This window comes from Rhinopithecus bieti, unplaced genomic scaffold (genome assembly GCF_001698545.2).
Source record: "Rhinopithecus bieti isolate Rb0 unplaced genomic scaffold, ASM169854v2 scaffold_51905, whole genome shotgun sequence".
NCBI classification, from domain to species: domain Eukaryota; kingdom Metazoa; phylum Chordata; class Mammalia; order Primates; family Cercopithecidae; genus Rhinopithecus; species Rhinopithecus bieti.
The window spans coordinates 3,427,432-3,441,893 of NW_016821253.1; the positions used below are offsets into that span (position 1 = coordinate 3,427,432).

General features: G+C 46.8%; 1 protein-coding gene across 1 annotated transcript in view; it reads right to left on the reverse strand.

Annotated features, from left to right (window-relative positions):
* Positions 1 to 979: 979 nt before the first annotated feature.
* ADI1 (acireductone dioxygenase 1) overlaps positions 980 to 14,462 on the reverse strand; it is a 28,420-nt gene continuing 14,937 nt past the window's right edge. Inside the window, exons 3-4 of the mRNA XM_017860309.1 lie at positions 3,902 to 4,081; positions 980 to 2,140 (exon numbers count right to left, since the gene is read on the reverse strand). Coding sequence (XP_017715798.1) covers positions 2,021 to 2,140; positions 3,902 to 4,081 — 300 coding nt within the window. The 3' untranslated portion in view covers positions 980 to 2,020. The remainder of the gene's footprint in view (positions 2,141 to 3,901; positions 4,082 to 14,462) is intronic.

A 14,462-nucleotide genomic window follows, 5' to 3' on the forward strand; every position in this document is an offset into this window, starting at 1 on the left:
CCCCCCCCCCCCCCCCCACTACTTTAAAGCGATGCCTTCAGGAAGAACAGCCTTTTACCTCCCTAGGTTTTCTCCCCGCCTAGAGTGCTGTTTCTTACTACAGTCCATTTACGTTTGCTTAGTGTTTTTCAACCCTCGAGCTCTCCTCAAACCATTCCAGTGTTTAAGATACTAACAAGCGGCTGCCCTGACCCAGGAGACAGTGTAAGTGTAGGGATCAGGGAACAGAAGCAGGAACGCAAGATGCCAGACACAAACGTGAACATGCTGAAGGATTCTATACGCATCAAATTCTAGAAAAGCCAAAACCCACCCACACGGGTTGCTTAGGATGGGGTGGGCAGGACTAAGAAGGGGCATGAGAACCTTTTTTGGGTGATGAAAATGTCCTGTGTTGTTCTGCCTGTGGTCACGTTGCATTTGTCAAAATTCAAAAACACTTAAAATGAGTGCATTTTATTGTATGTAAATTATACCTCAATAAAAACGAAAGATTTCCCTTAAGTGCTTTAGCAGAATTCTATTATAATTCTATTATACCCCTCAGCTCAGCTTTTTTTTTTTTTTTTTTTGAGACAGAGCCTCCGCTCTGTGGCCCAGGTTGGAGTGCAGCGAGCACGATCACAGCTCGTTGCAGCCTCGACCTCCCAGGCTCTAAGAATCCTCCCACCTTAGCCTCATGAGTAGCTGAGATTACAGGCATGAGCCACTGCACCCAGTAACTTACTCTTGCCTGTAAAAATACAGCTCTGAAGTGAAGAAATCCGAGGCGCCACATCAAGGAGGCGAAACTGGAGTCTGCAGGAAGCCAGCGCCGCACAAGGAGTTTCAAACGCTGAGGATCCTGACAGGGAAAAGTTACATGAAGCAAGAAAGGCAATTTAAAGTGATATTTTATCATATGAATGTTTCATTCTTAAAAATGAGCAAGCTCTATTTATAATGCCCATTTAGAAATGAATCCATAAAAAAAAAATCAGTGGATCAGCACTTATTTTAATTACTGAAATAGAGTCATGCTTGGCAGAAGCAAGCCGTGGGGTATTGATGTTGTCATCACACCACCTGTGGATATTTTAATCCTAAAATTGAGACAGAGTTTACTTAAACATTTAAGGCTTGAGTTTCCTCTGTACAATGTGGAGGTGATTAAAAAATTAATCCTGACATGAAGATTTTTCATCCAGTTAAAAAAAGAAATACTTTAAAAATGACCTGCCCTTCCAAAACATGAAGTTAACTTGGGCTTTTTCTATGATGTAACAAACTAGGCATAATCCTGTCTCAGAATTGTTGAGTAGATTTATGTACTAATACTCTTGTTAAAATTCAACAGCTTGATTGTGAAAGAATCCAGAGCTCTCACACTGAAAAAATACTAACACAGCTCATATATAAATTATTGATATAGAAGAACAATTATATAAAGAATCTAAATGGGGCGATTTTAACAAACTAGGCAAAATATCATACATACCTGAATATAAGGTAACTCCAAGCCATGAGTATAAGACTAAGGCATTCACTTTATTTTGAACAAGGAAGTGGCATAAGCAACTCAGTGTGTGTCCCTTAAGGTGCGAGCTCTGCCCCCATACCACTCCCCACCCCAAGGCATCATTTTGGGAGAAAAAAGTGTCTTCTATCTGGCTAGCTGTGTTATCTATGATTGCACCTTCTTACACGGCAGGCACCGTATCACGTCCAGACGAGCATCTACGGAGCTGCATTTCAGGAGATGAAACTTTCATTTGGGTCTGAACTGAATGCATGAACTAACACAGGGCCACGGACCCACTAGTCTTGATTGAGTTACAGAAAATGAAGGTGACTCTTTACACTTCCAAGTTGCTTTCTAGATCCTTTCATTACAAAAGATTCTGATCAAATAATCTTACAAAGGAAAGATAACCTGGCCTCAAGTCTATCCTCTAAAAGCAAAGAGAAAATGGTGGATTTTCTGCTCAGTCATCATACTGGGGACCTTCACGAGGCACGTGTTAGTTCCCAGGCAGCACTGCTAGGCTGTCTGTGCCAGAAATTTCATATACTGCCCGCGGGCTTCGAAATGGTCAGCGGGCCGGTTGTACGCTGTCCACACCGGTTCTCCCACAAACAGCCGCATGGCCTTCGCGTAGTTCTGGAAAACAGACAAACACGCCCAGCATCTCATTAAACCAGCCGGCCTTCTACTTACTCTTATTTATTAACATATCAACTTATTAACATTCACTGCTATAAACACTTCCCTTGCTATTTTTATTCTGTGTCTTTAACAATTTAGGCCACATTTTATTCTTGGAAGGAAAATCTGTATCAGGTGGTGCAGCGGGCACCGCCTGTCCTCACGCGCCAGGTAAGAGCATCTGGAGCCGAGGCTCGGTGTTGAACTCCGCACCTCCGCACTCTCTTAGAGACACACAGTTAGGAAAAGCACCGCTCCAGTCCCATGTACCCTTCACCTCCTCTCCACCTCGTCTGGCTACAGTTTTCTTAAGAACTAGCATCAGGGCCCACGTGTTGCTGGTGGGCAGGAAAGGACAATTCGGAGACATCTGTCCAAACTAAAAACGTGCGTGCCTTTTCAGTTTTCACTTCTAGGAATTTACCTACAGAAAAACACATACGTGCAAAACAACAAGCATGTCAGGATATTTATTACAGCACGGTTCACAGGAGCAAAAATTTGGGAACAATGTATATACTCATTATTGGGGGTCAAGGACTCGCTGAAATAACTTAATGGTTAAATGCAGTAGAGCATGTCCAGCGCCAGAGTACTGTGCAGCTGTGATCAGGGCTAGAGGCTGGGAGATCCTGATATGAAACAGCCCCCAGTGAACATCATGTAGAAAAAAGTAAAATGTAGAACCACAGGCAGAGTCTGCTGCCTCCTCTTTGAAAAGGGGGATAGTAAGAATCCTGACCAGGCCGGGCGCAGTGGCTCACGCCTGTAATCCCAGCCTTTGGGAGGCCAAGGCGGGTGGATCACTTGAGGTCAGGAGTTCAAGACCAGCCTGACCAACATGGTGAAACCCCATCTCTACTAAAAACACAAAAATTAGCTGGGTGTGGTGGTGGGCCCCTGTAATCCCAGCTACTCAGGAGGCTGAGGCGGGAGAATCACTTGAGCTTGGGAGGCGGAGGCTGCAGCGAGCTGAGGTCGAGCCACTGCACTCCAGCCTGGGCGACAAAGTGAGACTTTGTCTCAAAAAAAAAAAAAACAAAAAGAATCCTGACAGACATGCACTTGGATATACATAAAGTCACTCTAAAAATAATTTTTTAAATGGAATACTGGTAACTTACAGGGAGAGAAAGTAGGGGGCTGGGAACAGGGGTCAGAGGGACACCTTTCATCGGGTCCCCTCTCTTATTTCTAAATTTTAAACCATGTGCATTTACTATTTATTCAAAAATTATACTTAAATCTCAGCGTTAGCCCCAGTCACCTCCAGTGAACCCCAAAACTACCTTATTTACGTTTATTGCCAATCCTGACTGGACTGCGTTGCTGTTCAATTCCAAAACTGAAATGGTTTTTAAAGTGACAGTGTGGCAACATGACAACCCTGCAGATGCCTCAGCACCAAGCACAGGCGGGCTGGGGCAGGGCCAGGCTCATGGGTGTGCCCCGCCTGTACCTGCCCCCACCTGGGCATGAAACGCACACCTGTCCACCAGGATCGCAGGCGGGGGCCCCAGAGGCTGCCACAGGACAGCGGCCACCTTGGACACCGCCTGCGGCTCCACAGAGACTCTCCTTGAAGCACAGGTCGAGGAGTCCTGAGCCCGGAGACCACACTCAGAGTCTGCGGAGGCCGTGCAGTTCAGCGGCAGGGATGCCACAGCCAGGGCCACCACACAGGCCAGGCTTGGGGAGAAAGCACAGCGCTCCCACCTTTTCGTCCACGGTGAAGCGGTGATAGATCCCTGCGGGGAGCGTTATCATGTCTCCCTTCTCCATGAAGATCCGGATCCACTTGTCCTCCTTGTCCCTCACGTCGAAGTACCCGCTGCCGTCCAGGATGTAGCGGATCTCATCGTCCAAGTGCAAATGCTCCTCGTAAAACATCCTAATCTAGTGCAGGAGGAACATTCCTGTGAGTCTACCGGAGACCTGTCACGCAAGCTCGCACCTGCCCGCTCAGCAGCCTGAGCTTTTGGTGGGTCGGAACTCAGGTGAATGGGATTTCTCTCCATAAAAATGAAAACTACACTTGCTACGAATTATTTTCCTAACAGTATAAGGGCCAGAGCTAGAATATTTTATGAAACCTGTCAACAAATGGGCAGTAACTGAAAGTGAACGGACCTGCAGCAAAGGTTCTGAACACTTCACACGGGCCAACTCGCCCAACACGCATGGCCCCACGAGGCTTCACACGGGCCAACTCACCAAACACGCACGGCCCCACGAGGCTTCACACGGGCCAACTCGCCCGACACGCACGGCCCCACGAGGCTTCACACGGGCCAACTCGCCCGACACGCACGGCCCCACGAGGTGGCTGCTCTGTCAGCCCCATTTTGCAGATGCGGGAATGGTAGCACAGAGAGGCTAAGTCACTGGCCCAACCTCACACAGTGAGACTGCCCCAAAGACACCCCGGCCCCAGGCTCACACCCACCCAGTGTGCTGCACACAGCAGTCATGAAATCACAACACACAGGGTGAGTGAGAAGCCAGTGGACATTGCAGGGAAGCAGGCACAGACTCCACAAGCACTTTCTATTTCTTCACACTGACTTTTGTCTCTTTTTTTTTTTTTAGATGGAGTCTTGCTCTGTCACCCAGGCTGGAGTGTAGTGGTGCAATCTCAGCTCACTGCAACCTCCACCTCCTCAGTTCAAGTGATTCTCCTGCCTCCCAAGTAGCTGCGATTACAGGCACCTGCCACCATGCCCAGCTAATTTTTGTATTTTTAGTAGAGATGGGGTTTCACCATGTTGGCCAGGCTGGCCTCGAACTCCTGACTTCAGGTCACTCACCCACCTCGGCCTCCCACAGTGCTGGGATTCCAGGCAGAAGCCACCACACCTGGTCTGACTTTTGTGTCTTTCTGAAGGTGTTTTCTAACATTTTATAATAAAAATATTCAAGTATGCAAAAACATGGAGAGTATCTGACAGTAAATATCCATACCCCCTTCACCAAGACTGTGCTCTTATAATCTGACTCTGCTTGCATTGTTCATATCTCCACATCTCCCACTCGGGGGGTTTTAAAGCTCTCTCTCTCTATATATATATATGTTTTAAAGCTTCTATGTATATTATATATAAAATATATACACACATATACATTTTATATATATATACACACACACACACATATAAAAGACAGGGTCTCACTCTGTCGCTCAGGCTGGAGTGCAGGGGCACAACCATAACTGACTACAGCCTCAAACTCTGGGGCTCAAGAGATCCTCCTGCCTCAGCCTTCCAAGTAGCCAGGACTACAGGTGTGCACTACCACACCTGGCTAATTAAAAAAAAAAAAAAAAAGATTTCTAGAGACAGGGTCTTACTGTGTTGCCCAGGCTAGTCTCAAAAACTCCTGGCCTCAAGTGATCCTCCTGCCTTGGCCTCCCAAAGCACTGGGATTATAGGCATGAGCCACTGCACCCAGCCTACCTTGTTATGCTTTACAAAATCATAAATAAAATGAAAACAAGATTAGGAGGAAAACCTTAAATTTGAAATCAATCTATTCATAGCCACACAGAAAGAAAAGACAAACGGAAATAACTTTTTTTTTTTGAAATGGAATTTCACTCTTGTTGCCCGGGCTGGAGTGCAATGGCGCAATCTTGGCTCACTGCAACCTCCGCCTCCCAGATTCAAGCAATTCTCTGCCTCAGCCCCCCGAGTAGCTGGGATCACAGGCATGTGTCACCACACCCGCCTAATTTTATATTTTTAGTAGAGATGGGGTTTCTCCATGTTGGTCAGGCTCGCCTCGAACTCCCGACCTTGGGTGATCTGCCCGCCTCAGCCTCCCGAAGTGCTAGGATTACAGGCGTGAGCCACCACACACAGCGACAAACGGAAATAACTCTTGAACATATTATTTTGACTACATCCTCAGGCTAAGACAGAAAAACCGCAACCCAAGCTTAGGTTGCACTCAGTAGGCCTGCTGTTGTCACAGTCTGGGTGCAGCCATGCTGACGCTGGTGTGTGTGTTGTGGGATTGAGAGGATGGGAAAAAATACTGGTATGACTGGGAGCCGGGCTTCTCACAGTGAGAGGAAAGCTACAAATACTGATGAGGAAGGCGAAGGAAAGCCCTGTGGATTTAACTGGAATTACAGTTGTCCGTTTGAACTACTTGATATACACACACACACGGACACATGCACACTCACACATGCGCACTGTCACACATGCACACACACACTCACATGCTAGTATTCACACACACCTACACACACGCACACACGTACACATGTGTGCATTCACATTCATATGCACATACATGTACACACCCGTGCATTCACACGCACACACATGTACACACGTGCATTCACATGCACACACGTACACACATGCATTCACTGCAGTGGCCACCCGGCCGCAACGGCTTACCACTCGCACACACCGAACAACTGGTGGGTGCCACTCCACAACAACTCACATGGGCCATCACGTATCACAAAACATGCAATTCGTACACATGGCACAACACCTGCCCAACTCTTTACCCATGTGGTTTGCAGTTTACACACATCGTTGTGCATTTCACAATCACTGCCCACCCATGTTGTCACCAGGATCAAGCCATTGGCATTCCAAACTCCAACATGCACACCAATGGCAGTCTCACAATGGCGTGCATTTTCCACAACACACGTGTGGGTGCAATTCACTAACAACCTGCCCCCTCACCACGTACCCAACAACATGGCCATGTCTCACATGGCGTGCAAATTCCCACACACAACGGTGTGGCATTCCACACACTTGCAACACATGTTGCAATGTTTACACGCTCATACACACTCGCATGCATTCACACACACATATGCACACATACACACACTCTCACATGCATGCATTCACACACACACACTAATCCCGCCCACTGAAAGCACCTGAGCAGTGACCCCATCCAAGTTTCTAAACACCAGGGCTAGGTGCCAGGAAGAGCTGCTGACCCCGCACGAGGTCGGGAAAAGCAGGAGGTGGGCCTGGACATGCTGTGGGTCCAGAAAGTAATGAGCTGGGGATGCGTCAGGGGACAGAAGCCAGCTAACGAGGCTCCTGCTTGCCAAGCCTGAGGTCTGGAACAACGTGAAGATCAAAATAAATTCCAGCAGGAACAGCCCCTACACCAGCAAGTGAAACAGGAAGGCCTGGAGCCCCAGCGGGTGCCGAGTGAACACGGAGGAAGGGGACACGCTTCCTGACAGCGAAAACCCACCCCTGGGTAAGTGCCATCGCACGGCCATGACACTCACAGCCCACAAAGGCAGGAATCATCGACTTACTAAAAACGTTGGGTGAAAGTTTGAGGGGAAATGGGATATTCATGGTCTAAAAGTAACTCTCCACACATGTCTTACTGGTTACGGAGGAAAAGAAAAGCAACTTCCCCATGGAGAAACCTGATGGACACCGGCTTCACCCAGGTCACGCTGACATCAGCAGTGAGGGGCCCTCAGACACGCTTACTCACAACACCACTGCCCACTGTGTAGGATTCCCGCTACATACAAACACACAACCTAATACTGAGGAAACCAGTGGCAATCACAAGATCGTCAGAAAATAAGGTTATTTTAGAAAAACAAAGGATAAGCCTGCATCAGCAAGAGGGTTTTACACCAGGAGAGAAGTAATTCCAGAAGACAGCGATGGTGAAGCTAATGTAACTTACAACATCAGCAGCAGGCCAGCCTCTGCTATGTGAGATCAAACGTGGCTGAGAAGAGGCCAGCTCATCTCAACTTCCGCGTCAGAGTCACACCATTTACACCCACCAGAATCTAGTGAATCGCAGAGCACTCAGTGAGCAATAAAGACCATATCTGGCCGGGCGCGGTGGCTCAAGCCTATAATCAGCACTTTGGGAGGCCGAGGCGGGCGGATCACGAGGTCAGGAGTTCGAGACCATCCTGGCTAACGCGGTGAAACCCTGTCTCTACTAAAAAATACAAAAAACTAGCCGGGCGAGGTGGCGGGCGCCTGTAGTCCCAGCTACTCGGAGGCTGAGGCAGGAGAATGGCGTGAACCCGGGAGGCGGAGCTTGCAGTGAGCCGACATCGCGCCACTGCACTCCAGCTTGGGTGACAAAGCGAGACCCCATCAAAAAAAAAAAAAAAAAAAAAGACCATATCTGGACTCTGACCAGCAAGAATCATCTGACATAGAGCAAAGAGACTCGAATCACACGACAGATGTATTTTTGAACAATTTCCACATTCTTAAGCTCTTCTGCTCTTAGCTCTATCTGGTATTGTCAGTTCACCTGCGTATGTTTCCTAAGGAGCTTAGAAGTTACCACTCCATCCTACCAAGTGAAAGCAGAACAAACTGAAAAACCAACTCTTTTTAAATCTGTAAGAGAAGTGAAGTCACAGAGCAAACCACCACCCCTCACACTGGAGAGACAGGCAGACAGAAAGATCCACAGCTAACCACAGCAGAAACCCCTATGGGAACCAGGGCTGGGGTCGAGAAACCCAAACTGTACTTGACCAGCTGGGGGCTCAGTGTAGACAAGTCGGACAGCTTTAAAAAACTCCAGACCCAGTCATCAGGGGCCTCACACTTCTGTAAATTTTACTTGCAAAAGCTCTACCAGGTCCCAACAGTGAGTATCACAGAAAAGTTCCCTGTGCTTCTGGCAGAAGGAGGGAAAGGGGGCCGTTCTGAAGTCTGTCAGGATACATCTGAAATCTGTTCTTATGAAAGCCTGAAGTCAGGAGAGCTCAGCCAGCGAGATCCCAGCCTGCTGCGCTTTCATGAGAGCCTGACCCGGGTGAAGGGAAACACGCAACTCCAGTCCCTCCAGAGTTCCGTGTTATGGACTGAATACAATGACCCCCTCCCTGGGGTCCATGGGCTGAAACCCTACCCTCTAATGTGGTGGTATTGGCAGGTGGTGTCTGTGGGAGGTAAACAGGATTAGATAAGGTGATGGGGGGGAGCCCTCATGAATGGGATTAGTGTCCTTACAAAACTCCCAAAGAGCTTGCTTCTTCTACCCACCATGTGAGAACACAGCAAAAACACAGTCATCCATAAACCAGGGAGCAGCTCTCACAAGACACCAAAGCTGCCGGTGTCCTGACCTTGGGCGTCCCTGCCTGCAGACTGTGAGAAATCATGTTTGTTTTAAGCCACCCAGTTTATGGTATCTGGTTACGGAAGCCTAAGCCGACTAAGACAGGAGAGGAAGGGAAACCCCAAGTCCAGCCGCTATCAGCCATCACGCCCCACTTAAAGGAGGGAGTCTGAGAAACGCTGGTGAAGTTCATAGCCCAGAGGCACAGGCTGACTACAAGACTGAGACTGTCCCAGCTAACGCAGTATGGAGAAATACAAGGCGTACTGATTCGAAAGGAAGAAATAAAACCCCCTTGCTCTCAGATGATATCACTGTCTAGGTAGGAAATCCGAAAGAACCAACAACAAAAAGCCCCTGGAACTAACGAGCAATTAAGGCAAATGTACAGGGCACAGGGTTAATACACAATTAAGGCAAATGTACAGGATACAGGGTTAATACACAATTAAGGCAAATGTACAGGATACAGGGTTAATACACAATTAAGGCAAATGTACAGGGTGCAGGGTTAATACACAAAAGTTAATCACTTTCCTATACACCAGAAACACAGCAGGTGATACCTGAAATTAAAAACACAAAACCATATACATTTGCACCCCCAAAAAAGAAATGCTTAGGTATGAATCTAACAAAACATGCCTAAGATCTACAAGAAAACTACAAAACTCTGATGAAACAAATCAAAAACTAAGTAAATGGAGAGAGATTCCATGTTCATGAATAGAAAGACTCAGTAGTGCTAAGACGTCCATTTTTCCCAACGTAATCTGTAGGTTCAGTACAATCCAATTCAAAGTTCCAGCTGGTTATTTTGCACATATCAGCAAACTGATTGTGAAGTTTATCTGCAGAGGCACAAGACTCAGAATACCCAGCAGAATATTGAAGAGGAACACAGTTGAAGAACCGACACTACCTGACTTCAAGACTTACTATCATGCTATAGAAATCAAGACTGTGACACTGGTGAAATAATAGAAAAATAGATCAACTGATCTTTGACAAAGGACCGAAGGCAATACAATGAAAAAAATAATAATCTTTTCAACAAATGGTACTGAAACCATGGTAAATCCACATGCAAAAAAATTACTCTAGACATAGACCTTACACCCTTAACAAAAATTAAGATAATATGGATCACGGGCCAGGTGTAGTGGCTCACACTTATAATCCCAGTGCTTTGGGCCACTGAGGAGAGAGGATCGCTTGAGGTCAGGAGTTTGAGACCAGCCTGGGCAACACAGAGAGATTTCATCTTTGCAAATTAAAAAGAGAGAGAGAAAGAGAGAGAGAAAAGCCAGGCACGGTGGTGCATGCCTGTAGTCCCAGCTACATAGGAAACTGAGTTGTGAAGATCACTTAAGCTCAGGAGTTTAAAGCAGCAATGAACAATGATCATTGACTCATTATAAAAAGTCTCTTAAAAAAGCTTTTTAATGATTACAGACCTAAATATAAAATGCAAGACTCAGCCAGGCATGGTGGCTCACGCCTGTAATCCCAGCTCTCTGGGAGGCCGAGGCAGGCCGATCACTTGAAGTCAGGAATTCAAGACCAGCCTAACCAACATGGTGAAATACTGTCTCTACTAAAAATACAAAAATTAGCCAGGCATGGTGGCAAGCACCTGTAGTCCCAGCTACTCAGGAGGCTGAGGCAGGAGAATCGCTTGAACCCGAGAGGCAGAGGCTGCAGTGAGCAGAGATTGCACCACTGCACTTCAGCCTGGGCAACAGAGTGAACCACTGCCTCAAAAATAAAGAAATAACATACAAGACTATAAAACTTCTAAGACAACTTATAAGATAGGAGAAAATCTAGACAACCTTAGATTTGGCAATGACTTTTTAGATATGGCACCAAAGGCACAACCCATAAAAGAAAGAACTGAGCGGGGCGCGGTGGCTCACGCCTGTAATCCCAGCACTTTGGGAGGCCGAGACGGGCGGATCACAAGGTGAGGAGATCAAGACCATCCTGGCTAACATGGTGAAACCCCGTCTCTACTAAAATACAAAAAAAATTAGCCGGGCATGGTGGCAGGTGCCTGTAGTCCCAGCTACTTGGGAGACTGAGGGAGAATGGCGTGAACCCGGGAGGCGGAGCTTGCAGTGAGCCAAGATCGCCCCACTGCACTCCAGCCTGGGCGACAAAGTGAGACTCTGTCTCAAAAAAAAAAACAAAAAGAAAGAACTGATAAGTTGGACTTCATTGAAACTAGATTTTCTGTTCTGCTATCAGGAGAATGAAGAGAAGCCACAGACTAGGAGAATATATTTGCAAAAGACGTATCTGGTAAAGGACTGTTATCCAAAATATACAAAGAACTCTTAAAGTTTAACCATAAGAAAACAAACAACCTGATTAAAAAATGGGCCAAAGACCTTAACAGACACTTCACCATAGAAGATGTACGGATGGCAAATAAGCACATGAAAATATGTTCCATGTCATATGTCATCGGGGAACGCAGATTACAACAAGGAGATACCACTGTACATCTAGAAGCATGCCCAGAATCCAGAACACTGACCACACCAGAGGCTGGGAGGGTATGGAGTAGCAGGAATCCTCACTCCCTGCTGATAGGAACAACTGGCACAGTCAACTTGGAAGACGGTTTGGCAATTTCACATAAAACTAAACATACTCTTACCATACTATCTGTGATGGTTAATACTGAATGTCAACTTGATTGCATTGAAGGATGCAAAGTATTGATCCTGGGTGTGTCTGTGAGGGTGTTGCCAAAGGAGATGAACATTTGAGTCAGTGGGTTGGGAAAGGCAGACCCACCCTTAATCTGGGTGGGCACCATCTCATCAGCTGCCGACACAGCTAGAACATAAAGCAGGCGGAAAAATGTGAAAAGGCTAGACTGGCCTAGCCTCCCAGCCTGCATCTTTCTCCTGTGCTGGACCCTTCCTGCCCTCGAACATCAGGCTCCAAGTTCTTCAGTTTGGGAACTCGGACGGGCTCTCTCTGCTCCTCGGCTTACAGACGGCCTATTGTGGGACCCTGTTATTGTGTGAGTTAATACTTAATAAACTTCCATATATATATAGATATATATATATATATATCTATATATATATCTGTCCTGTTAGTTCTGTCCCTCTAGAGAACCCTGACTAACACACTATCCAGCAATTGTGTTCCTTAGTATTTACCAAAAGGAGCTGAAAACTTATGTCCACACAAAAACCTGCGAGAGGATGTTTACAGCAGCTGTATCCATTAATTGCCAAAACTTGGCAGCAGGCAAGATGTCCTTCAGTAGGTAAATGGATAAATAAACTGTGGTACATCCAGACAGTGGAATATTACTCAGCAATAAAAAGAAATAAGCTACCAAGCCACAAAAAGACAAGGGAGAACCTTCGATGCATTTTATTATGTGAAAGGAGCTAGTGTGAAAAGGTTACCAACTGTATGATTCCAACTATGGGATATTCTGGAAAAGGTAAAGCTATGGAGGCAGTGAAAAGATCAGTGGTTCCCTGGGGCTGGGCGGGGAGGAATGGAGATCAGTGGTTCCCTGGGGCTGGGCGGGGAGGAATGGAGATCAGTGGTTCCCTGGGGCTGGGCAGGGAGGAATGGAGAAGTGGACCACAGAGGGTTTTTAGGGCAGAGAAACGACTCCGTATGACTTGAGAATGGTGGACATGTGTCATTATACATTTGTTCAAATCCACAGAATGTACAACAGCAAGAGTGGACCCTAATGTGAACTGTAGACTTGGGGTGGTCCTGATGTGCTAGTGCAGGTTCATCAGTTGAAACAATGTACTGCTCTGAGGAGAGAGGTTGATAAGGGGGAGACTGTGCAGGTCAGGGGGATGGGTGTGTATAGGAAGTTTCTATATCTGCTTCTCAATTTTGCTGTGAAGTTAACACTGCCCTAAAAAACAAAGTCCAATAAAACTTACTTTTATTTTTATTTTTATTTTTTTGAGACAGAGTCTCTCTCTGTCACCAGGCTGGAGTGCAGTGGCGCAATCTCGGCTCACTGCAACCTCCACCTCCAGGGTTCAAACGATTCTCCTGCCTCAGCCTCCCAAGTAGCTGGGACTACAGGCCCATACCACCACACCCAGCTAATTTTTGTATTTTTAGTAGAGACGGGGTTTCACCATGTTGGCCAGGATGGTCTCCATCTCTTGATCTCATGATCCACCTGCTTCAGCCTCCCAAAGTGCTGGGATTACAGGCGTGAACCACCGCACCCGGACTTACTATTTATTTTATTTTTTTTTTTTTTTGAGACAAAATCTGGCTCTGTCGCCCAGGCTGGAGTGCAGTGGCGCAATCTCAGCTCACTACAAGCTCTGCCTCCCAGGTTCACGCCATTCTCCTGCCTCAGCCTCCCGAGTAGCTGGGACTACAGGCGCCCGCCACCACGCCCGGCTAATTTTTTTTTGTATTTTTAGTAGAAATGGGGTTTCACCGTGTTCACCAGGATGATCTCGATCTCCTGACCTTGTGATCCACCCGCCTCGGCCTCCCAAAGTGCTGGGATTACAGGTGTGAGCCACCACGCCTGGCCGAAAAAATTGTTTTAAACTGAAAGCATTCAGACGCACAGAAGCTGAAGGAATCCTTAACAACAGATGTGCACTACAAGAAATGTTACACGAAGTCCTTCAGGGAGTAGGGAAAGAATGTCAGACAGAAACATGGACCCCACACCACAGAATGAGGAGCACTTGGAATGAGAGCTACACGCGTAATCAGAGATTTTCTTCTTATTATTCAAATATCTTTACAAGGTAACTTACTATTTAGACAAAAATAAAAACAGTGTACTGTGGGGTTTATAAAAGTAAACTGGGCCGGGCACAGTGGCTCATGCCTGTAATCCCAGCACTATGGGAGGCTGAGGCATGCAGATCGCTTGAGCTCAGGAGTTCAAGACCAGCCTGGCAACACAGTGAGATTCTGTCTCAAAAAAAAAAAAAAAGTCAATCGTCTGAAACAATGGCACCAAGATGAGGTGGAGAAACAGGAGCTCAAGCTGTGCCGACATGCAGAGGTGCACTAATACTTGAAGGCTGGCAGGTCGGTCAAGGATGAAACTTCTGGTTTCTGGTTGGACGTGTAAAGCACTTGAAAGTCTTACTCCCCTACTTAGATCCAACAAAGAACTGAAGTCCCTGGATAA